General features: G+C 40.9%; 1 protein-coding gene across 2 annotated transcripts in view; it reads right to left on the bottom strand.

The window, feature by feature from the left end:
• Positions 1 to 26,172, bottom strand: part of EPHA4 (EPH receptor A4) — a 123,776-nt gene extending 97,604 nt beyond the window's left edge. For both annotated transcript variants that reach the window (XR_014712904.1, XM_084638466.1), the window contains exons 1-3: positions 26,021 to 26,172; positions 23,517 to 23,584; positions 18,251 to 18,914 (exon numbers count right to left, since the gene is read on the bottom strand). Coding sequence is in view for 1 of the 2 variants with exons in the window: in XM_084638466.1 (XP_084494592.1) it covers positions 18,251 to 18,914; positions 23,517 to 23,584; positions 26,021 to 26,111 (823 nt within the window). In the remaining variant the exon portion in view is untranslated. The remainder of the gene's footprint in view (positions 1 to 18,250; positions 18,915 to 23,516; positions 23,585 to 26,020) is intronic.
• Positions 26,173 to 26,681: the final 509 nt, after the last annotated feature.

Here is a 26,681-nt window from a genome sequence, read left to right as displayed (position 1 = left end):
GACCACTCTCCTTACAATGTGTATGATAATCAAGGTGGGCCATTTCCAGCATAAATCCAAGTTTAACCAGAACGTCGGGGGGGGGGAGGAAAAAACAAGGGGAAATAGGCTACCTTGCATAATGACTTAGCCACTCCCAGTCTCTATTTAAGCCTAAATTAATAGTATCCAATTTGCAAATGAATTCCAATTCAGCAGTTTCTCGCTGGAGTCTGGATTTGAAGTTTTTTTGTTTTAAGATAGCGACCTTCATGTCTGTAATTGCGTGACCAGAGAGATTGAAGTGTTCTCCAACTGGTTTATGAATGTTATAATTCTTGACATCTGATTTGTGTCCATTTATTCTTTTACGTAGAGACTGTCCAGTTTGACCAATGTACATGGCAGAGGGGCATTGCTGGCACATGATGGCATATATCACATTGGTGGATGTGCAGGTGAACGAGCCTCTGATAGTGTGGCTGATGTTATTAGGCCCTGTGATGGTGTCCCCTGAATAGATATGTGGGCACAGTTGTCAACGGGCTTTGTTGCAAGGATAGGTTCCTGGGTTAGTGGTACTGTTGTGTGGTATGTGGTTGTTGGTGAGTATTTGCTTCAGGTTGCGGGTCTGTCTGTAAGCAAGGACTGGCCGGTCTCCCAAGATTTGTGAGACTGTTGGATCATCCTTCAGGATAGGTTGTAGATCCTTAATAATGCACTGGAGGGGTTTTAGTTGGGGGCTGAAGGTGACGGCTAGTGGCATTCTGTTATTTTCTTTGTTAGGCCTGTCCTGTAGTAGGTGGACTTCTGGGAACTCTTCTGGCTCTATCAATCTGTTTCTTCACTTCCGCAGGTGGGTACTGTAGTTGTAAGAATGCTTGATAGAGATCTTGTAGGTGTTTGTCTCTGTCTGAGGGGTTGGAGCAAATGCGGTTGTATTGCAGAGCTTGGCTGTAGACGATGGATCGTGTGGTGTGGTCAGGGTGAAAGCTGGAGGCATGTAGGTAGGAATAGCGGTCAGTAGGTTTCCGGTAATAGCTTATCACTTTAGATAAGCTATTACCAGCAGGAGAATGGGGTGGGAGGAGGTATTGTTTCATGGTCTCTGTGTATATAATGTCTTCTGCAGTTTCCACAGTATGCATCCGATGAAGTGAGCTGTAGCTCACGAAAGCTTATGCTCAAATAAATTGGTTATTCTCTAAGGTGCCACAAGTACTCCTTTTCTTTTTGCGAATACAGACTAACACGGCTGTTACTCTGAAACCTCTCCTTACAATGTGTATGATAATCGGGTTGGGCCATTTCCAGCACAGGTCCGGGTTCTCTCACCCCCTTTTTGCCCCCCCCTCCCACACACAAACTCACTCTCCTGCTGGAGAGTGGGGTGGGAGGAGGTATTTTTTTCATGCTTTGTGTGTATATAATAAGATCTTCTAAACTTTCCACAGTATGCATCCGATGAAGTGAGCTGTAGCTCACGAAAGCTTATGCTCAAATAAATTGGTTAGTCTCTAAGGTGCCACAAGTACTCCTTTTCTTTTTGCGAACACATTTTTATTAATCCAAACCAACAATTCCATAAACATTAGTTCAGTTTAGCTCTTCGCTTTTTCTAGTTCTTGGAGGAAGAAAGGACTAGCATAAGAATCAGGAGAAAAATCACTACGTCCAGATTACAAATTATGCTCTAATGACACGCCCTTGTAGAATAGCATCATGAACCCCTATCCTTATTTCCTGCTACTCCCCACTAACGGCAATGTGATTCCAGGCAAGACAGTTAAGGAACAGCCTGGGGTGCAAGAGAGAAAAAAATAAGTCACTAACCCTTTATATTTCAAAAAGTCATAAATAAAAATCTCCTATTGTATGTAAAAGCTTTTCTAAATCATTCCTGTATTACACTACCTGTTATGCATTTTTCTGTGGAAGGGATGTTTTTTATGCATTGTAAATGCATCCTGGTACAATTAGCTGACAAAACTTTCTTTGTGTACAACAGTCAAGTGCATTATGTACAACCATCATTTGAATGTAGATATCGGTAAATTCCAGGCTTGATCCATTTCTCCAGAACTGCCAAATGACACACTATTACATGGCTGGACCATACTGCACGCCCTATGATATCTTTTATATGAGCTTTGCACCTGTTAATGTGATAATCTGTAGAACATGTCACAACGACAAAACCTGTCATTTGCTAGAACTAACATAGTTCAAATGATCAGTCTTTCCTTGGCACTTCACTAACCCATGAGTTTAGCTGGCAAACAGAGTGAGTGTTGGATGCACGTCACTCTTTGATTTGGTAAATAAACCTGTAGTGAATTCAGGTTCAATTACAGTGTTTAAATTTATGACATCTACAGAACTGTAAAAACCTGGTGACAAATGCCAGTTTCATACAGAAAGCGTATATTAACATGCACAAGCTGCAGAAATCAATTGGCCTTCACACATTTATTAAAACATATTTTGGCACTTTTTATATAGCCCTTTATACACACTTGTCAGTATATCTGATTGAAGCTCTATTTAACATTATCAGTCTACTCTTACAGGAAACTTTCATTTTGATGTACTGAATGGAAAAAGAAATTTGCTTTACTTGACATTTTCTTGCGTTGTACATACGCACAAGCCGTGGCTATTACTATTATTGAAATTTCATTTGCATCAGAACATCTCATGCAAAGTACAACGGTTCAAATTACCAAGAGCATAAGGGATTCCATGAAAGTTAAGACTTCAAAGGATCTGGTAAAGCAATTTGCACTTGGGGCCTGATCCAAAGAATAGTGAAGTCAGTAGGAGTCTTTCCATTTGCTTCAGTGGATTTTGAATCAAGCACCTTGTGCTGTTTGTTGTCTACACAGCAGCAGATAAAATGACTGTTAATTCTGATGTGTAACTGGATTATTCAGATTTCAGAGTAACAGCCGTGTTAGTCTGTATTCGCAAAAAGAAAAGGAGTACTTGTGGCACCTTAGAGACTAACCAATTTATTTGAGCATGAGCTTTCGTGAGCTACAGCTCACTTCATTGGATGCATACTGTGGAAACTGCAAAAGACTACAGTATGCATCCGATGAAGTGAGCTGTAGCTCACGAAAGCTTATGCTCAAATAAATTGGTTAGTCTCTAAGGTGCCACAGTACTCCTTTTCTTTTGGCTTATCCAGATGATCTCATGACTGCTGGTGCCAGAGTCTACAACTCTTGAAATCTGCAACATACCTCTTATGTCTCTCCATCTCTACCCCACGCTTTACTTCAGACACGCTTTTCTCCCTTGTCTATAACTCTTAATTTCTTTCTCCCACTGCTGATACTTTGTAACAATATTATTTAATTCTGCAAAGTGTGTTCAGATACAGTTTGTATCTAGTAGTATCTAGTAGAGTATCCAGTAGAGTGCATAGATACCAACTGTTTGTGATCCTTGAAAAGCTCTCTATGTGCTTCTGTAGGTGAGTGCTCACCTCACTGTGCCCTCTGGTGGTCTCAAGGCAGCCCTGCATGCACCTCAGTTTCCTTTCTTGGATGCCCAAATAAACTCCACACATGGTTTTTCCAGTCCAATCAAAGCAGTCTGGATTAGGATCTGATTTATTGACTTAATGTTCAAAATTAAACTCAAAAATCTTCCTCCAGCCTCCAGCTGGGTACAGCTGAAGCTTCCCTGGTTTGGTCAGAATCCTTCCTCCCTTAGCAGGCTCCTCCCGTCCCTTCCTAGCTGGAGCAATTTCCCTGGTCTGTTGCAGCCACCTCCTGGTCTTTATAGGGGACTTATTCTGTAATCAGGATTGGCCAGGTCCCAGACTCTCCAGCCCAAGGGCAAACCACTCTGTTACAGCTTCCCAACACAGAAATAGATAAGTGCAGCCAATGGTTTACTTGAGAATAATCCGTTTGCTCAACATTGATTCAGTAATCGGTTTGGTGTTTCCAACACAGATCTTCATTTGGCTACAAATACAATAATACCCTCTTCCAACGTGGCAAGAAAAGTGTTCTCAAAGTAAGTGATTGGAAATTGTGAGGCAAAGAATTAAAATTATGGGGCCTGTAACAATGCTTACCAGGTAGATAACAGGTTTCTGAGTAGCAGCCGTGTTAGTCTGTATTCGCAAAAAGAAAAGGAATACTTGTGGCACCTTAGAGACTAACCAATTTATTTGAGCATAAGCTGTATTTTCCACTGAATGCATCCGATGAAGTGAGCTGTAGCTCACAAAAGCTTATGCTCAAATAAATTTGTTAGTCTTTAAGGTGCCACAAGTGCTCCTTTTCTTTCAGGTAGATAACGAATCCCATGTTTATTTAAATGAGCTTGAATAATTGATTTAAGAAACAAGCATGTTATTGGCCAAATGGAATGCATCATTAAAAAAAGGCATGCTCTGATGTACACATTAATGAATTATGTGTCTATTCTATATGTGTTAATGGAAAACACATACACAGGAACAGAGCAAAAATATACTATGCTGTGTGTGTATTTTTCCTTCCTCTCTGTATTTCAAAGACATAAACACTCCTCATATATCATGGTTAAGGGTTTTATTTCTTGGCTTCCACAGCTCAGGTAATGATATCATAACTCAAAAATGGTGCAAGGCCTGATACAGCTCTGAACTCATAAACAATTTTAATATCCCTTCTCCACCTCCCAACAGATATAGGTACTGTACCTGTACAGCCCACATCTCCTTAGTAGATATCTACTTATTAGATTAATTATCTACTTAGATTAGTAAGTGGATACACATGCTGCACATTAGAACCAATCTGGGTGTAAATGAAATGTTTCTACTGATGTAAATGAGGCCATTTTTCAACGTAATATGAGATAAGTTAACAAAACTGTGAGGGATGGGGGGGGAGTGGAAATGTGATATTAAGCCAAAATAGGTCACACAGTAAACACCATCAGCACAGGAACGTGGATCTGACACATGGAACCTGCAGGAGTCTCCAAGACCGAACCCACAGGCTGAGGAACTTTAAAAGGATCATGCACCTTTGGAAGTAACTGCTGGATAACTGCACCAAAGCAGAAATGCCAGCCAGCAGCCACAATGGAGCCAGCAGTACAAAGATTCTTTCCATGGCAATCTGGAGGTGGGGAATTTAGGAGTCAGGGGGCTAATGTCCCCATTATTCCATTGTAATCCTGAGCCAGGATTTGGACCTGGATTAGTTAAAAGAACACCATCTAGTTATTTCATTATTTTCAATTATTTTCCACAGTGTTGCGGTCAGATTCTGATATCTCAAGTCGAACTGAATTGTATTTTATATGAGCAGACCCACTGAAGCCAAAGGAATTGCTTGTGGAGTAAAGTACTACTCAGTGAGAGTAGGGATATCAGATTCTGACCCCTAATGATCAGCTCCTTTAGAGGTATTGTATTTCCTTGTATCATTTCAGTTCACTTATTTGTTATTGTAGGGTTAGTGGTGAGATTCATGACTATGAGCACAGGGCTTTAAAGAATTTATTTTGCGCAATCAGATATAGATTGAAAAGGGAATGATGAAGCAATTGCAAACTTACATAAAGAGAAAAGGCAGGTCAAATCACCTTGGCGGTGTCTTTTTAAGTATTTTTGTATCACAGATAGTCATCTCCAGTTAGCCATGCAAGAACAAAATTCATTCTACATTAGCTTTCTGGTTTTTCAACATCTTATTTGCTGAAAAATCTGGAAAAAGAGGAGGCTATTTTCCAGCAAATATAGAGCTATGGAGCCAAATTTTCACAGTGTTTCTTTGTGATGAGTCATTCCCAATCCACAGAGACCTACCTGGCTACCAACTTCTCAGTTAGAAATTGATTAGAGTACCCTAATGCCAATGCTCAAGTCTGCAGGCATCACACAGGAGACATGGGAAATGTTAAGAGTCCACTTCAGCATATGCTAGTATTTGCTGGTAAATCTAGTTGTTCTTTACGACAGGTTTTTAAAAAGAAATATTTCTTTCAACACAAAACCAGATGCCCTGGATGTGACCTTTTTAGTCATCTTTCCACCCTCCCATTTAATTCAGGTTGTCCTCTGATGACCAAATTCTGTCCTCCATGTGCAATCCAAATGACTTCATTAAAGTGACACAGGTGTAAGTTACAGCACAATTTGGCCAAAAGTCTGCAGAGGATTCTCTTTGAGGACTTAAGCTGTGAGGAAGAAAGGTTACATGTTTGTTTGACTGACCATAAGGTTACTGTGATGTGATAATTATTACATGTTGCAAATTTTCAAGGAGTTATCCCTACCAAGCACATATCTTCCCTGTTACTTAGCAATGCTGAAGGACACTTTACCACCATTCTTTCAGAGATAGAGGCAACAAAATAGTAATTACTCCGTGCTCCTTAAAACAAGGGCCATTTAAAAAATAATTGCATAAGCATCTCTCTCTTTGCGGGGTCATCCAGAATTTAGGAAGAGAGAGTAGCGGTTGACAGAATGCGTTTGGATTTCAAAGGGCAAACTTCAAACCAAATAAAAAGGTAATGTTTACACAAGAGTAAACTTAGCCAGTAAGGGGTGCTGAGCAAACCTGCATAAAAATGCCCATTCATTAGTCTGTTACAAGAGCATTCTTAAAACCAGGTTTCAATACAGGTGTACTCAGAGGTCAAACTATCAAGGATTCTCTAGAAACTTAGCCAAGTGCACATTATAAAAATGGGAGTTAAAAATGAACTTAAAAGAAGCTGAGAAACACAGTGAGCTAGATCCTGGCCCCTGACACACAGGTGACCAGGCAAGGGGATGACACATGGCTGGAGTACTCCTGCACTTCAGCAATACCTGGCTGGCAAAATGACACCTTGCAGCGATCAGTACAAGGGCTGTTCTAACTTGGGGAGCAAACAAGCTTCCGGCAGCCCCAGGAAATGTGGGAGCCACAAAACTGGTATACAATCATCTTTTTCCTCCAGCCCCTTGAGGTCCCATGCCCCACTCAAAGAGCTGACCCGGAGTACTGACACAGCATATCCCTAACAGGAAGAGGAAGAAATAATCCCTTAATAAAGCCACAGACTGCTTTTGGTCTATGCACAACCCCATGACAACATGGTGTGTTCCACCATGAAATGAAGAAGGTGTCTCAATTCTGCTCTCAGGTACTACCAGTCGATCTGCTGTAAGATCCATCTTGTTCAGTATTCTGTCTCTGACCATGGCCAGCACCAGGCTCTTAGGAAAATACAAGAAACCTCTCTCTCTCGATGGCTTTCTCTTGCAGGTACAACACCCTTGCTTCCTATGTTGCTGCCATGTTCAAAAGCTCTTTTGCGTCCAGTATTGTAAGTGGTTGTAGATAAACAGAACTAGTGTTGTGTGTTCTCTCATAAATTCATCACCTTTAGCCTCTCCAGACAATTTCTAAAACGGTGGCCCATAATTATTTGAATTCATTTTCATAATCTATAATATTGCAACAAATCTAAGATTAGTAGGGACTCCTTAAATTAAGATACTGAAATGCACTAGTGAGCCACAAAACTGCGATCTTTATCGATTACATCTGCACTTCAAGAATATTTACAGCACTCAATATTTACAACACCCAAAATCCCCTCTCTGCAGGAAGTGGGTCCAATGTACAACCCTGTATGGATTTTCTGGAGCAGTCTCTTCTTTTGTTATTACAAAGCTCTAGTCAAGACTGAGAAGGGAATACACGCCGAACATTGCATTGTATACATCTGGGACGCAACAGAGGGTGTCTGCGCAGGGTTTGAGAATGCCCTCAGTAGCTCACATTTCATGCAAAAAGAACTTTCAGTGCTATAATTTTTGCTAATCTGTGTCAGATGCTGCTTGACTGAGGGCAGGGAGAGACTGGAAGGATGTCTAACTCATGGGCTGTTCTACACAGAAACTCTCCCTGCCTCCCAAGCAGAGGGCCTGGGGGTGCAAGCCTGCAGGGAGCAGGATCCAGTGAGGAAGGCTGAAGTGGGGAGAACAAGTCTGCTACAGGAAAGCCTCAGCAGAGACAGGACTAAGAACCCTGCACCAAGTGAGGCAACCAGGAAAGCTGGCTGGGAGCTCTTGTATTTTCTTGTGAACTTTGTCAATAAACCCAGACCCTGGAAGTGTTATGTGACACATGAAAATCTCTGCTGAAGTTACTGGGGAGCCCAAGTAGGGGAAACTGAGGCAATAGCTAGCCTGAAGTCAGACGGGGTAGGCGACACTGTTACAATCTGATATTAAATATCATGGGTGAGAATATCCTTTATTGGTCCAATAAAAGATACTACCTCACCCACCTTGTCTCTAATATCCTGAGACCAACACAGCTACAACAACGCTGCAAACCTTAAATATTATCTCAATCATATTCTCATTAACTGTAGAGCCCTTAATGAGTAACTGGACTATATCTAGGAACCAGCTCCTGATTTTAATGATCTTATTAGCTCTAACTTGGACACTTACAATCTACAAAAAAGGAATGAGGAAATTCAATAATGTAATTCTGAGTGGGCAAAACGCACCAGCTCATTTGTGTGTGTGTGAAAGCAATGGGACGAACAGGAGGTTCACAGCTGGAGGATAGGATGGCAGATATACAGATCATTCAAAACAATTTCAGATAGAAAAAACATGAGACTGATTTGCTCTCCTGTTGACACCAATCAGCCACCCCACAGCATTTACAACTGGATGTAAATGTCATCCAAAGGTTGTGAGAGTTGGAAAGGCTGTGCTGAGAAGCCACCATTTCAGGAAGACTAGGATGTAATTTGGATCAGTAAGAGGTTTTTTTATGCTGGGGAAAGGACAGGCAAAGCAACGACTTTCAACAAGCACCATTTACTAATTAGATTACCACAGTGCTGTAAAGGAAGTGGTTTTCATTTAATGATGCACCTGTTGGTAAGGTGGTATAATGTTCAGCACTTCACATCTTCAAAGCACTCCTGGGAAGGAGGGAGGTGAACTGTTAGTCCCATTTGACAGATGGGGTATTTGAGGCAGGGATAGTCCAACGGCTGCAGAAATAGACAGCATCAGAATTCAAGCGTCCTTGGCTCCCAACCAACATACCTTTCTTTATCTATCACTCAAAGACAGAAGCAGGCAAGTTACAAGCAACCAGAAAACTGAGTTGCAGTTCTTAAAATAAAATAATTTTCACAGAGAAACCAGAAGTGGGTTCTGCAGTCTGTAAACTAGTACTTCTCAATGTAAACATTGCTGCATTCTCCTGTTAGAACTACCTAGAAGTTTCCTGTCTTTGAGCCCACCCCCTTTTTAATTTTTGTTTACTTGCCTCTTGAAAACGGCTAAAGAAATCTTCTACATGCTCAGGCTAAGCTTTACAAATGGAGTACTGCAACATCTAAGGAGGAGTTCAGTCAACTTGTGCCCTTTATTGATCTCCTATTTCTCCCTACACTTTCCTTCTAATCCTTTCCATAATTATATGGGCTGCTTGAGCTTTCCAGAGTTGTCAATTTCTCTTGACTCCATTTTCAAATGGCCATCCTTGAAAGAGTCTGGGCACTGGATCAAGCTGTCTCAGCTTGATCACAGTATATCCATGTTGCCCATACCGCTATCGACAGTTCTGAATCATACTGGCACAGCTGTCAAGAGACTTCTAGTGCTGCTCAAATTCTCTGCTCTGGAGAGAGAGAGAGAGAAAGAGGGAGGGAGAAGGAGGGAAAGGGGAAAGTATTGATCCAATTCTTTTAACATGCTAATTTGCCTAGAGGCTGTTTCAATCATTGCCAGACTGGACACTTCAAAAGGAAACTGTTTTCAAAGTGGGGATGTCTTTTTCAACTACAGAAAACACTTAAAACTGAAAACAAATGAATTCAAGCACCAAGTTCACAGAAGCCCGGCTCGACACTTTTTTCATCTCTCTAGTCAGATATGTTTTATGTCTGGAAAGACAGACTCGTTAATTAATGCTTTCACAATCTGGTCTGGCAGGAAGCCTCTGGGATTTTTTTTTTTTTAAAAAAAAGACTGTTCCACACCCTTTAAGTGAGACACTTTGAAACTAATACAATTTTTTTTAAATAATAATTTGTAACCTGTTGAAGAGTTTCATTGTTTTTTATTATTTATTTTTAAACCAAACTTCCTGCTCTTCTCAGGATAAAAATTAAGCTAGCTGCAATGAAACTGCTGTAATTCATTAACAGCATCAATGCTGATGAATGTTTGAACCTTTCTTAAAATGTTGACAATGGAGAAACAGAGCTGATTGTTGAACCCATTCATTCAGACTCTGATGAGAATGCATGGCAAATGTTCAGCAAAAAAAACCCATGGGTGACAGAGGCATTGTTAAAATATTTAGGAAAGATGCAGCCTCCTTGCCTGATGCCTTTGTTACCAACATGCACTGTCCTCAATCAGTGGATAAATACAATGCAAGGAATGGATATGTTGACAAGATTTAATTAATGGACTTTGGAAAGTCTGAACTATACTACATATACATAACGTTTATGAAAGAATTGAAAGCAATGAGTGTTTTGCATCTGTTTCCAGGTCACATGTGGATTTCTGGTAGAGACGAATCTCAGCCTGAGCTGTGAAGTTAAGAAGGGTTTCTCCAAGTTCAGGGCTTTTGGAGCTGGGCCATTCCAGTTCTGGCCCATTACAGAGACTGGATGGAACTAAGAAGTTTAGATCCAGATCTTAACTTTTCCAAAGTGGAGAGGGATTTAGATGTGGGATTCTGGTTCAGGCCCTTACCTCTTATTTATAAGGCTATGTTTCTCATTATGGAAATAGACCAAGGGAAGATCAGATCCCTTTAAGAAAACTATAATTCAGAAGAACAGTAGTTGGGAAAATATTACATCTTCAATCTAGCCCATTTATCTGTAATAAAGCCCAGCAGAAAAGCTCTCCAGCCAAGACCGTACTTTAACTAAGCACCAGGTCTGTCCATATTTATCTTCCATCAGTATTGTGGGTGGAAGTCAGTATTCTCTTAACCTCTGAGCCCCTGGAACTGAAGGAGACAAAGAGCCAATCTGGAGCCACCGGAGAGCATAGCCAAATAGCAAACGGCAGGGAGCCAATTGTTAAAGCAACATTTGGCTCTGGAGTATGCAGCTTCATTGGGGCAAACTGTTATTCACAGAAACAAGGCATGAAGAGATAACACCATAAAATATGAACAAAATGGAACTTGTTTCCTTGCCACTAAATTGTTAGCTTTATAGGACTTCATGCTGAACAGTAAGAAAAAAAAAATCCAATTTGCTTTGAAGCGCATTAGTCTAACATCCTAATTATTGTTTACATTGCCATTTGCCTTCTATTAAGAATTGAATAATTACCCAGCGCTTCATAGTTTAAAAATACAAGCAAACAGGATTATCTGGGTAATTGAGACACTGTACCACAGCCTTGGATTGGGGCTGTGTATTCACATATATAAGAGAAATTATTATTATCAACTAACTTGGTTCAAATGATAATTTAAGATTTCAAGCAGATGGAAATCTGTAACAGATTAGGACATTGTTCCTAGGATCACCTTTGAGAAGTGTGGATCTGTCAGGGGGAGGAAGAACGGCCTGATGGCTCAGACACTAGACTAGGACTCAGGAGAGCTGCATTCAATTCCAAGCTCAGCCACAGACTTCTCACATGACCTTGAGCATGTTACCTAATCTCTCTATGCTTCAGGTCCCCATCCATTAAAATGGGGACAGCATTACTTCCTTCTCCTTCCCCATACTTTGCCTGTTTTCTCTATTTAGATTGTAAGGTTGTTAGGGTAGGGGCCCATCTTGTGCTAGACATAGCAAAACAAGGCCCTGATCTCAGCTGAGACCTCCACGTGCTACCATAATGCAAACACTACTTTAAACCTATCCTAAGAGAAAGAACTTTCTCTCTGAATTTTCTCTTGGCACAAATGACTAACTCATGAAGCACATACCAAGCACACAGTACCTCTTGGTATTATTTAACCCTAATAGTCCATTCCAATTGTACTTTGAACAGCACCATCTCACTTCCTGAGGTATTGCACAGGGCAAAACCAAAGTTTCTGCACGTTTCTTTGTTGTTTTAAACAGTCCTGCCTCTGCTTAATTATGCCACACGGTCTGACACTGTGCCATTTATGGCCCTGTGAAATTATCTTTAAGTTAAACACTAATTGGACATTAAAAATTGTATGCTTATATTTGCAACAAAAGCCCCTGCCTTGATGGTTTATAGAATGCAGCCCCTAATCTGATCACAGTCCTAACTTCATACTGTTGATTTATAAAACACAAAATGAAAAACAGTGCTTTTTAAACAAATACAGTACATGCATGCAGCATGTGTTCTGACTTAAATCAATAAACCTTTCAACAAATACGTCCCAAACAAGCCTGAGTTTGGGGAGCATTTAATGAGCCTCAGCTTTCCTGCAGGCCAATAGCAAATTTTAAGTAAAGTTAAAGCGAAAAAATTAAAAAGGGAAAGCTACTTAAATCAAAATATATGGGTGCATGTGTAATTAGGAAGTTTATCGAGGGCAATCATTCTTTTCTCAGAGATTGTTTTTTTTTGATAAAGAAATGTAGCAGTTTAATTTGTGCAAGTTTATCCGAGCACTACAAGCTGAATTCTCTCCATCCCCCAAACTAATAATTCCGGGCCAAGTTCATTCCTGTGGCAAGCCCAGGAACTCAAAGGAATGACATCACATTTGAACTGACCCTTTGCATTGGAGTCTTCCTGAGACACACAACTTTATGCTTTTATTTTTAGGAAGTTCCTGAAGTTGGTTCCCTTGGAAAAGATGTAACTACAGAAGGTCACCCATAAACACTGAGTAAAATCACACCCAGCAACATGCACCCCCCGCTCAATAAAAAGCACTAGAAACTACACTGCAAGTGAGTGATCAGTTTAAAAAACAAGCTGAGAGTTTTACCAGAGTGTAGCACTTTCCCACATGTCAACTTGAAATGAGCAAGTGGGCTCCAGCATTTAGTAGAGAGTGACAATCAGCCATATTCAGAAGGAGAAGAGCTGGGGTAGAATAAGAACACTGTACAAATATTGCACTCTGTATCTCTTAAAGAAATAACTTAAATCAAAACAGAATTAATTTGCATAAAATCCAAATCTTCAGGGTCTTCCTAAACAGAAGGAGATTTTGGCCAAAGGAAGCTCTTATCTCCTTTGTGAAATGGGGAAATGGGTGTGCTGCTTTGCATGAGGTGTATACAAAATATGCAAATGAGGAATCTGCTGCATGCAAAAGGCAAACTGGCCAGACAGTTGACAATCCCCATTCACAGAGAAAACTTTCCTAGTCTCCAATGGGAGTAAAGAGAAGGAAACCAACATGTTTGCTTCCCAGGGAGGTGAAGCAGGCTCTGAATATTCATAACATTCCCATGACTAAATGGACATTTTAATTGTCTCTGATTCATGAAACTATATGACCTCACCGGCTGCCCAAAAACATAAAAAGATGCAACATTATGGGATGAAATGAGAGAAGATATTTAGATCAGAAGTTGGGAGGGGAGAGCGGAGTCTCAAAAGAGACAAGCATACAGCTGAGCTATTGCTTAATCACTCCTTCTCAAAAGCACAATAAAATCCAAGACCATGGGACCATGTTATTAGACACCGATAAAATAACCCCTTGACAGGAAAGACTATATATCTAGGTCTCATCACATGTAACACAAGCTAGGTTGTGGAGATTTTTATCAGTAGAATTTTGTCTGGTATCTTACAAAAACAACTGAAGGCTGCTATCCAGTCTTCTAATAAATTAATAAAAGGATTTTTTTTCCCATTTAGTTTTAACATAGTTTGTTGACCTTCCTTCTTACTAATAACATCCCATGTAATGACCAGATCCTGCTCTCACATAAATGAATAATAGTTTTGTCACTGATTCCAAATGAAAGCACACCCACAGATATGTGCCAAGGAAGATTTTAAAGGAACTTTTTAGATTTACATCTAAGGGGGGGGATTTTAAGTGTGCCAAATATTTAAGTGGACATCTTGCACCACACTGTGGTACAAAATCATATAGGGAGCTATCCTGATAAGATGTGGTGGACTCTGCTAAAGAGGAATATGTTCAAATCACTTATTTTATACAGATAAGTCTTTCCCCCACCCAGCAGCTTCTCTCTTCCAGTTTTTATTTTTTCTGTTGCCAAAAAAATAATCAGTCTGCACATCTTAAATGGCGAACTCAACTCTCCCCTCTCTGGGTAACCTCTGCGATTGCCCTTTGTGCTGATGGAAAGAGCAGCTAAGTTATTTTGGCAAAAATTTAGCCGCAACCAAACCAATGTGTAACAGAAAAAGAACAATAATTAAACTCTGATCCTCTGATATAAAATGAATTGTTTCTCTCAATGATCACAGCCATTATTCAAAGCCACAGAGATAAAACCAATCATATTACTCAAGGGATTGCTTCTTAAGTTTGCCATTATCAAAGGTAGGAGGAAAATTCCAAAAATGGCAAGGATATGAAAAGGCAACACTCTAAACCACATTTTAAACGATGCTGGATTTTCTGCCAGCTGGCCTGTTCAGAACTCACAACAGCAAGTGTATGAAGACAAAGCACTTAACTCTCATAACCTTTACACAAATCATAGCAAAAAAGCTCTTGGTTGTCTCACATATTTACACTAAATGTCAGGTCTAAACTGAGAATTGTAATTTCACAGCATCAGAACCATCCCAGATGGTTTCAATCTATTATATTTATAATCTGTCTATTTTTTTTCCTTTTACTCCCCTCCCAAAATATATGGACAGCCATTTGATTGTGATAAGAAAATTACATAACTACATCTAAATCACACTATACTCATTGTATAATACGAGTATACAATAAAATAATTTATACAATATTTAAAGTGTAAAATAATTTATATCACAATGACATATTCAAAAGAAACACTATGGCTTGACTTTCCCCAAAAGCAGTAATTACCTTAGCCTTGCGATAGGTCATAAAATAAGATAATTTCATGTTTCATTAATAATATTCTTCATGACTTTTTTTCTTTTCCTAAAACCTTGATCATTAAAGAACAAATCAGAGGCAGGGGGGTGGGAGGGAAAGAAGAGAACAAAAAATCAATGTTAAAATTACCTTCTTTCTACTGGGTGTTAAAGCTGAAACCTCTATCATGAGAGGAGAATGACTGCTCAGCTAACCAGCTTTGATTGTGTGCATCAGTGTCAAATATTCCAGTGTTCCACTGTATCATATCTGGGAACCTTCCTTAGCTGAATAAAGTTTAAGATGTTATTTTTTCCCCTTCCTTGATTTTTGACAGATGACAAGGTCTCCGCAGAACAATTATCCTCAGGAGAGCTTGTCAGAAATTTTCCAACAAAAGAGGGGCAATTTTTTAGCAATACTTGTTCCCCCCCCCCCCAAAATCTCCTGTTTTTTTGACCTGTTCTAATTCTCAGCATCAACTATTCAACAGGTTCAAACTGCTGTTAACTGCAGACATACATTCTCCTTGAAAGAAGAGTTGCTTAACACTATGTGGTTGTCTCCCACCAAAGACTGAACAAAATCAGCTCAGAAAATGTTATTCAAGATCAGGAGCTGGAATGAACTTGCATCTGCTTTTGGGGCAATCCAACCATCACCTTATAAACTCTGACATGTCTCCTCATTCTTGGCCTCCATTAGCATATACTGCTGGAGATGAGAATGGCAAGAGGAAGTGTAGTTCTGTCCCCAAGGCTTCTGAAGTCTCCAGCAGATGACCAGCGTTAGATCTCACAACAACAGGGGCACCCCCCCTCACCTTGCACCCACCCTGACTATTCTTGCCTACCAAGCCTTTGTCAAACTTTTAAGATCTTAATCAATCAACTCTGACCTCAGGATCACAGGAGGAAGATGGATGAGGAAATGGGTGACCTCTGACATACTCTTGTATTTGTCCTGCCACAGTCAACCCATTGAAAAACAATTGGGGTGGAACCTGCTTGCAAGGTTCCAGTCATAGGCTGGTGTCTTTTTATAGGCTTTTGCAGACTTAAGATCTTTCGTCCCGCCTCACCATCCCCTCAAAATCCATGGGAAGCATTCCCCTCTCTCAACCCTTCCCCCAGAAAAACCTATGAGAGAAGCAAATTTGCTGAACTGTAAAATTAACTGGACTATGGAAATGGGAAAACTTCTCCAGCAATGTCAAAAGCCTAGTTGGCCTTAACCTCAGTAGAAATCAACAGAGAGTGAATTGTGAACTTTATTGTAAACTTCATGAATCAGAGGAGTTCCCTGGTACACTACTCTGACTTTGGGATTGGTAATGCCAAAAGGGAAACCACAAATAACCAGTGATGAAATGGTTTTAACTATTTAAAATTACTTGATGGCTTGCATCCTCTGAAAATAACTTCAACAGGCTAGCTTTATGCAAGAGTTTCTTTCTCCTTTTATATATGACCCCATCAGATTTCTCTTTAACTGAGGAAATGGAGAATCAGGTTTTGTGGGTCCAACTTTCATGGGCCCAGTGGAGAGTTTATAGAGAATCTGGCTGAAGACATTAACTCCCAGTATCTATTTGTCATGCAATTAGCTCGTGTTTGAGCCAACAGCTAAAAAAAAAAAAAAGTGTTAGATCTGCATCCATCATTGTGACCCAATACTGACCCAATCGCCCTTGAAGAGAACTCAGGATAATCTCCATGCAATAAACCAAGATCCCTTTTTCATTCACCTCCTCCTCCCACAAATTGGGTTGTAAAAATGTCAAGGAGCCTTGACTACAAGTTATTGGGCCATTTCAAAATAATAAAATCTCTCCAGCCACTGATGCTCTCCTATAGTCCCCAGTCACCACATCAGCCACATTTGTATGTTTACTGACATGCAAAGATTTCCAAGCTTCTATTTCACAACATTCCATAAAACAGAGTAATTTACTGTAAACAGAGTGCCCTGCCACTGTGCTGTTAATTTTTCAATTCTCACTGCAGCCCACTGTAATTTTGTGGACGATAAGATATGCTTATATTTTTTCTCCAAATGAAAATGCTAGAACGAAGGCAGAGGCTTGTGCTTAGCACTGCTTTCCTGCCAACCGTTAATTTCAATGCATAACAATGAACTTCACATTGACTGTAAATTATCATCTAAAAGATTTCAGTAGGGCATTTAAGAAAAAAATAGCTCTTTTCTTATACTTGTCTAGCAGAAAAACTATCGGTTGTTTGTTTTATTACCTCACTCTCAATTTCTTAGTCACAACAAGATATTAAACTTATCCTAGGAAACAAGCACAAGTAGCAAAACAGAAGAGTGTCCATTATGATCAAAACTACATTTCCAAACATCTTAAAGAACAATACAAGGCCTAATAATGCAAGGTGCTGAGCACCCTCAATTCAGCACTTTGTAGGATTGGGCTCAGTCATCCGTACAAGAAGCCATTAAAGGCTGATCTTTATTTATGCTCACAAGTAAGGGTTTAGAAGATCAGGCTCAAGATTTCTAATAGTTCACTTATAAAATAATGGTAACATCTTAGGGGGAAATGTAAATCTTTTTGGAGATAATCTGCCTTTTATATGAACTTTAATCCCTAATTCTGCAGCGCATAGTATGGGGGGTGGAGGCCTGTAGCATTTCTAAGAGTATCCTAGCACCTCCATTGTAATGACAACAATAGAGCCCCTATAAGAAATGAAAATATTTAACAAAGGCAGCAGTATCAAATATCAAATGGTTATTTAATACAAAAATTTGCAACAAGTGAAACACCAAAGATTTACACTTCCGGGGGAGCTAAACTCATCAAAATAAAACCCAAGTTTCTCTGACTGATTCTTCTCCCGTTTTAATACCAAAGTTCTCTACTGAGTCCTGAAGGAGAAAAGGAATACTTTTCTTTCTCAGAGTTTTCTCTGCTTAACAAACTTTGCTTGTGAAAGAGAGATAAATGATGGTGGCTCCAGTGCATTACTTTTGCATCCAATTTCAGTGGCTACACCAAGGTAATTCAAATCTAAGTGCTTGTTAGCAAACGTGTTTTGCCTTCTGCTGATTGCAGTAGCATCATTTGTTTTGTCAGGATTATACACTTCTTAGCCTTGCCACCTGGAGCTATTGCACTCTCTCATTGGACACCTCTGTCCCATTGCATCCCACAGGGGCTGCTAATTACTGGCTTTACTCCATCTACTTTCATCTCTCATTCAATTACCCGCACTGAGCCCTTATGAAAAGTACAATATGACTGGTCCTACCTTGGCATTCTCCATTGTGCTCATCATAGCCAGCATTGCACAGACAGTTGCCAATGGGTACCAGCCATTCGCCATCTGCCCCACAGTACATTTTTGGCACATCCTTTTCTTCTGAGTTGTTCACACAGGAGCCCCGAACTTCCACTAGAGAGGATGTATCAGCCCCAGTGATGGTGTCTGGAAACTGAGCCAGGTTGCGTACAGTCAATGGGCACTTCTTGTAGAAAACACGGACGGACACCAAGGCGATGCAGGCACCTACATCCTGAAAAGCCAGGTAAAACCCCTTCTTGCTCAATGGGCCCACATCACGTATCTCTGTGTTCAGCTTCATGATCCTATCACCGATGTCCACCTGAGTGAAGCTCTCATCAGCAGCAATGGTGTCGATCTTGGCAAACTGGCTCTCACGGATATAACGCTCCTTATCATTGTTTGATTCATAGTAGTAAAGGTTAAAAGTCTCTTTGCAAGTTCCCATGACACCTGGCAGACTGTTGCAGTCTCTCAATGTGAATTTAATTTCAATATATACTCTCTGAGCCCCCTCGCGGGGAATCCAGTCAGTTCGTAACCAGTTGTTCTGACTTGGCTCCATTACATTGCAGACTTGATAGGTGCGGATCGGAGTGTTTTTCTCATCCATAATGCTTACTTCCTCCCACTGTGAAGAATCAAAGCAAAAAGTACATCAGTGTTAACAAAGGTACATCAGCTCTTCACTACAGAATTAATCCTTTTGCTTCTACTGGTAGCATGCAGCTTTCATTTGTTTTCATTTATAGAAAAGTCGTTAAACCAAGTCATATGTATTACACCAAGTACCTAAAAATCAGTCCATTACGGAGAAAGCAAGTTCAAAATTAGGTTGGTAAAATACCTCAGTGAACATATATTTAAGAACAAACAAAAAACATCACACTGAGCTAGGCCAACAATCCCTAGAGGCCCCCACCCAGATCTGCCCCAGTTTTGCTAATCACTGAAAAAACACATACTTCAAGATAGCCCTTGCGCTGGAGAGCGTACAATCTCAAAAGACAGGCAAAGTATTAATTATCCCCATTTTACAGATGTGAAACTGAGGCATGGAGAAAGTAAGTGAATTGCCTAAAGTCACACAGAAGGTCTATGGCACACCTGAAACTGAATCCAGATGTCCAGAGTCCCTGTCCAGTGTCTTTATAAGGAAGGATGTTTTTGTGGTCATTTCTCTAGGCTTTCAAAAACCAGCTACAAACAAATTCCCCCATTAAACCATCCTCAGTTTGGAATGGCAACAGTACAAATTTATTTACAAATGGATATCTATTATGAGCATTGCTTTACTGGAGACCTGGGGTGAAATTCTGGCCCCAGTGAAGTCAGTAAGACTTTTGCCATTGACTTCAATGGGGGCAGGATTTCACCCTTGGATTGTTAAAGACTGGGAGGGAGGAATGTGGTTTAAGTACAGGTTTCAGAGTAGCAGGCGTGTTAGTCTGTATTCACAAAAAGAAAAGGAGTACTTTTCACATCCGATGAAGTGAGCTGTAGCTCACGAAAGCTTATGCTCAAATAAATTTGTTAGTCTCTAAGGTGCCACAAGTACTCCTTTTCTTTTTGTCAGTTAATTAGCATCACTGACAGAACTTTGCTTCCTGATACCAAAAATAAAAACTCTTATTTACCGCCTTTTATTTTCATACCATCCTGGAGTTAGAAACCTCAGGCAGTTAAATTTACAGTCTAATAAACCCTAATATGTTATAATGCTGTAGGCAGGCTTTAAACTTGCACTGATGTAGGGATTTTCCTCTCCTGAAGGGAACGGAAAGTAGGGGGAATAAAAAGCAACATAGCTATTGCATTGGAGCAAATTCAATCCCTGAAGTAACTAACTACATTTGTGTCAGAGAAGTTATGTGAAGGATGAATTTGGCTCCCATGTGTGTGAACCAATGTTTCAGCAAAAGTGTGATGAACATACCATAAAAGAAAGGAAATGGTGAATCACAGCTTTGAAAAAAATGTTAGAGATTATGATAATCACATAATGCAGAAAAGAAAGCCACCACAGTGGCCTTCTTTTGTCTCTTTTTCAGAAAAAGAATCATGGTTCTGCTGAATTAGAAGGGGGAAAATCCTTTTTTAAACATTTGTATTCGATAAAAGCTACACTCTGGCTGGGATTCCAGGCTGTACAATGAAGCACGTGAAAAATATGCTTGGAAAATTGTTATAATGCAACTTTCCAGGAGCTTCCTAGAAATGCTTTTGAAAACTACTAAAGGTGCTGCTTTGATAAACAGCAACATTCTTAACACCGTGGACCTCAGCACATAATATCCTGTATTCTTTTTATAAGAATTGCTCTTTTGCAAGTGCTGTTTAATTTAAAAGCCCCCAGAGTAGCTGAATCTGCTTATGCATCTATGGCAGTTAGCAGTGGCACCATGAGTTAAAAGTAGTAAAGAGGGTAACATTTTAGTTTCTGCCTAGAGATACTTGTGAATTAAAAAGGAGGGAAGCGGGTGGAAAATCGATACACATCATGTCACACTACATGTTGCAGAAAAGGGAAAAACTGGAAAGTCATCTATCAATGTAAAATGTAACATGGAGTTAGTAACCAGATAGAGTTCTTTAATTTGCAGCTGCCATGAAACTAGTTTTGTGTCTTTATGATCCATCACTTTCCATTCTCCTTATCTTCCGATGGCCTGCACTACCTCCTGAGTGTGTGAGGGGATAGGGTGGGGGGAGATATAAAGAGTTGTCAAAGGGATTTCCTTTAGCATGTTCACACAATAGACGATGTAGTTGTAGGATTTGCTCTGAAGCTCACTGAAGTCAATAGAAAGACTACAACCAAATTCAGTTGGATCAGGCCCTCAGTGCAAAATACATACATGACCTTTTTAAAAAAAATCTGTTTCTTATTTAATTTTTTAAAAATCTGTCGGCTGCTGTAAACAATTAGAGTTCTAAATTTCCAACCACTTGAGATTATATGCAACACTAAATGTGTCTTCAAAGAAATATCTTTTTGCTTTCCCTCTAAAATGAAGTTTTATAATACAATTAATTTTATGGTTTAATGATGCGCAGAAAAGCATTCCAGAAATAGAACCTCTCTTTCAACTGTGAAATTTAAGAGTAATTCATTAAATTAAATTTATAATGTAATACTTTAATTCCTCCAGGGTTACTATATAAATTTGATAATGTTTAGTTCTATTCATTGGTCAATACCCTATTTTTACCTCCAATATCTCATATTAACAAATAAAACGCTTAACATCTAAAGGTCTGTTGTAGATCTATAAAACAGGTTTTTTTTAAGTACATACAATAAGCTACACACAGTTAAAAAGAAAACAAACTGGCCTGGAAGGATAGAACTTCAGGGGCTCTTTTCGAAAAAGAAAAAAAAGAAAGAGAAAAGGGTGTTCTTTTCTGCTGCTTTGAAATAAATTTGCAGCCTATGAAGTTATAATAAATGCTTTCCAAGCACTCTATCGCACAGACAGACCATGTACTCTTAAATTTTTCACTACCAAATTAAAAATAGAACACACATAGGTCGGCTTAGTGAAACCAGTCACGTCCACAATAAAACAGTACCCATTTCCTTCTCAAACTTGAGAGGAGTCTTCAAAGATGACTAAGAGGGGGGGAATCAAGTAAGTATTAAAAACATACAGAGCTCCTTTGGTCATCGATTCTGCTACTGACTTATTAAAAGACTCTTAATATATTTTAATCTACACTGTAGGTACCCCTTGGTGAAGCATAAGAAAGGCTCTGTCTGAATCATTGACCTTTCCAGGGTATAGAATTAACAAGGAAGCCTGACTCTCACTGAGATAAAGCTGTACCTTTCCCCACTGTCAAAAGATGAGGGCAATTGCCTGCAATCAGCAGTGAATGTGTGCTGTCTACACCGCCAGAGGCCTGCCAATCACTTCCCCTCTCTTTAAAAAATGGTCTCAGGGACTGTGCAGTGTTCTACAGTCAAGTTCAGGCAGAACAACAATGGGGGGCAAAACAATCCTCCATTTTCCCATGTTATGGTTAATTCAAAGCTTATGCATAATGCATCACTAAAATAAATGGCCTCAAATTCCTTCCATTTGCTACTGTTTCCTTTCCTTCTTAGTTGGGTGGGGAGGGGGCACGGAGGGAACGTTAGTCTACAGTGTGTTTCATTAGGTACTGGAAGAATCCACTTATACTAACTATTTATCTTTAAGCCCCTTTATTTTCACTCATTTTGACTTAGTAATAGCATGTGTTTGTATTTAAGAAGACTTATTTGTTTAATTTTAAAAAGGATCTGAGTGTATTTTAATTTGATAGGAGCAGGATGTACATTACTAACATTTTTTCTTAAATTGTTTACTTTTACAATTTCCTGTAGAGAAAAAGGTTCTGATACATTTTTTTCAGTCTTAAATGGTCCAATCCTTCAAGGTGCAAAGTGCCCTCAGCTCCTATATAGTTCTTCATTGGAGGATTTGAGGGGTCTCAGCAGCTTCCCACAAGAGGTGCTCTGCAGCTTGCCTGATTGGGCTCACTGCAGGTAGCAGCCAGTTTGTGCATACAAAGGACTATGCTAAAATCTTCCTAACTCCAACCACAAAATGTGTGACCCTTCCTTTCAGGATCTGCAACATAACATACTGTTGGTTACTACTCTTTTTATAGGGTCCTCAAAAGAAATTCATATGATTTGCCCACTGTACAAAAGAAAACCCTAAAAAAATCTGAGATTGGGGTTTATTTGTACAGGGATCAAAACTTGCAATATTGTTTACACTTTGAAATAAATCTATTTAACTACTGTCCCTTCACGCCATAAGAAAGGTCTGTCTTGTCTATTGATTCCTTTTCCCCCCACACCACACACTCAATTTAGAAATAGAACAGCAATTGCTCTGAACAGAGACTGTCCGTGGATAGAACAATTACAGGGGTGGATTCCAGTTTGGTCTCCAGATCACATTTCTTGTTGGTATTTCAGTTTTAAATAGGCATCTAAGTCCATGCTTTGACCAATCTCCTAATTTTGAAACCTTTTTCTGCCCTTTTGGTTTCTAATTCTTCAATGATAGAACTATCCGAAGGGAGTATAGGGTTTCTCCAACAAAGTGTAATTCACTTCATAGGCATGGAAAAAATCTGACCTCCTTACCACAAACAATAATCGAGCCATTAGGACTCTGCAGAAACTTACTAATCATTCCCTTTTACCCTTTTGATCAGATAGTAATTCAGAACTTACCCCTCCTTCCAAAGGACTTGCTATCCACCCAAGTTCCCCCTGAACTGATCTGGAATCCAACAGGGTAACTGCAGAAAGACAGAAAAAAATAGATTAATTTCCAGTTGCCAAAGGTCAATATGACAGACAGTATTTACCCGAGCATTTCTATACATGCAGAGCATGACCATATCCAACTTAGAGCAAAACCAAAACTTTTTTTCAGTTAGGTGAATATCTACATTAACTTGATCATCTCTCACTTTTAAACCTGGAGCATTTTTGAAAGCGTGTTTAACTTTCTTAACTGTTAAAATTTGTTCCAAGGATAATGATCTAACATTATTAGTACTCAAACCCATCTGTTAGATGGAATAATTCTGAATTAAAAAACAAAGACAACCAGAAACGACAAAAGATATACTGCAAATGATGAGCTCCCAAATACTTTTTTGTAAACCTTGTATTTTACATTAGACTACACAAAAGAGTGGAAAAGATTTAGGATGATCACATAATTCCTGACTCTTGAATATGGCTAAGCCACAAGTGACTTTGTATGGAATTCCCTTCAAACCAAAATAAACACCTTATTTGTTCTGTTTGCTATTCCAGTTTGATATTTATATCACTTATACATTGGTGAATATTTTTTAGAAGGAGGCTACAATAAACTGCTTAAACATTCAGCACATTTGTGACATCACAAGCGTCAGATAACATTGTTCTCATGTTCTGGAGGTTTTTCTGCACTGGCAGGAAAATGGGTTTGCTCTTTTTAAAAAAAATGTTTTGAGTTCACCAATCTGTATTTGTAGATAGATGAACACACACATATGCACTTCAGTTCTAAGAATAAAAACGGAGAACCAGGTGATTTTAAGTGGACTGTAGCCCAATCTTGCAATTCCTTGCACTACCCCAAAATCCCATCAAAGGTAGTGTGATTTTGGTATGTGCAAAGAATACAAGATCATTCACCTAATATGGAGTTAGCTATAGACACCAAACCAGACCCAATGAAATTCCAGCTACTTGGTCTTTTCACCACAGTGATCCTGCAAAACCACAGATTCTGAAGACCACTGTAAATTAAAGCTCCACCTGGAACAATGAAGTGGCAAACCCCATTTGAAAGGAAGGGCTCGATTATTAAGCTGGCTGTTTATGGCCATCAAGGACAAATGTGGAACCTTTGAGCATTTTTTTAAATAGCTTCAATTAAAAATCATCCTCTCCCAACCTTCCCTCTTTCCTTCCAGACAGATGTAGATTTAAGATGCCATTTAGTCCTGTAACTATTTTTAAATGTAGCTATCTCCTTCTCAAAACTCCCCCTCATTCTTCTTTTTGCCCCTGGAGAAAAACCGGCTACATTCATTTGGATTAATGTAAGGTGGATTAGAGAGACAAAGGGAACAATGCAACCCAATTTACCCAAAAAGGGGGGGGGGGAGAAAGGGGGAGAAAAGGAAACGTGAGGAGAATCAAAAGGAGACACGAAATGAAGGGGAGAGGGGAAGAGGCCAGAGTAACCCACAGCAGCTCTAAGCAGCGGCTTTTCATCTGCAACTCCTTCCATTCTCCTCTCAAGTTTAAACTCTGGGAGCCACGTTTGTGTCACAGACAGAGCCTCTTTCCAGGTCTTTAATTTTCAAAAAGGCAGGGTGCGTTAGGGGGAATGCGGACAGGACAATGAAATCCACAGCTAACTAACACAGGGCTTCGTCCTTCAGTCCTCTACTCTGGGGGCCGGTGGCAGCAGAGCTGAGATTCCAGCGGGCACCGGCTCGGAGAGAAGTCTCAGAGCACCTCTGCAGCCAGATGTGCCCAGGTCCGTGGCAGGGAGCGCATGTGTGGGTCCATGCGATTCTGCAACACTCTTGCAGCTTCGCCTCCTACCGGCGCCCCCTCCGTCCCCGGGGCAGGGAATGCCCCACGTCTCTCTCTCTCAGCACTCATCAATAAGAAATTACCCCAGTTCTCGCTGCGATCCCACCGCCCCAGAAAGGGGGCGCGTGAAGGGCAGGGAAACTGGGTGCGCGGCACATTTTAGTGTCACTCATTGATTTGCAATCTCGGCCGCTCGGATCCAGAGGGTCCCAGCTACGGGGGGCTGGTCCCTGGCACAGGGTGCGTGGGCGCACGGCGAGGGGAGCAGTGTAGGGCGCACTGCGCTGCGAACCCAGGGCCGGCTCACCCACGCGCGTACGCGGAGCCCGTCCACACGCAAGGGGCTGCACAGATGTCAGCTAAAACTAAAACTTTCCTCGCCCGGTGCTGGGACAAAAGTCTCCGGAGGAGGCGCCGAGCGAGCCAGCTGGGAACCAAGTCCAGTCCGCAGCCAGCGCACAACCCCCGCAGCAGCGGGGACCTTGCACCCACTAGCTCTCCCCGCGCGGGCGGGCGCCCAGCCCGCGGTGCCCCCGGGTCCCAGCGGCTCGCGCTGATGAACTCTGCTCAAAGCCGCAACCTGCCCCAGGCACAAGTGCCCCCCGCAGCCCTGAGCCCGGCTGCCCACCTACCTTCATTGGCCGGATACACCCGAGAGCCGGTGACAGCGCCGCAGATCCCCCAGAGGAGCGAGAAGAGGGTGAAATAGACAATCCCAGCCATGGCTCGCCCGTGCCAGCGCCGCTCCAGCCGCTTCTATCCCAGTGGAATAAATGCTTCAATGGGGAGGCCAGCAAGCTGTAGACATTGCCAAGGGGGCGGGGCGGGCGGCTGACGTCTGCCCGTCCATCAACCCTATTCGCCAGTCGGAGTAGCTCATGGCAGCTCAAACCCCACCTTGCCGCCCAAACACGCCCCCCTTCCCCACTTGGCCCCGCCCCCACCTGCTTCCCGGGCCGGGCTCCTCCGCACGGGGCGATAGGTTTGCGCGGGGCCTGTGCCACCCTCCAGGCAGCAGGGTCCTACTCACAGTGTGGCTGAAGGCTCTTGTCTGCGGTTTGGCAGATGGGGAGGTGGCTACGATGATGCTAAGCCCCTGCCTCTCCTGAGCTTTAAGCGCTAACAAGCGATCGCCGGACACAAGTAAATTTGCCCTAAAATTAATGGGCTGAGTTTTTGGGGTGTGGGTGTGTGTGTGGGTGTGGGTGTGTTTTTAAGGAAAAAACCTTTTCAACCCCAGAGCAAAACTCCTTAGCAAATGGGCGCGAAAGGAGCTGGATCTGTATTATTCTG

Source organism: Lepidochelys olivacea (assembly GCF_965140295.1).
Source record: "Lepidochelys olivacea isolate rLepOli2 genome assembly, chromosome: 9".
In the NCBI taxonomy this organism is placed as follows: domain Eukaryota; kingdom Metazoa; phylum Chordata; order Testudines; family Cheloniidae; genus Lepidochelys; species Lepidochelys olivacea.
The sequence above is the reverse complement of the archived record's forward strand: the minus strand, read 5'-3'. Positions and strand labels throughout refer to the sequence as shown.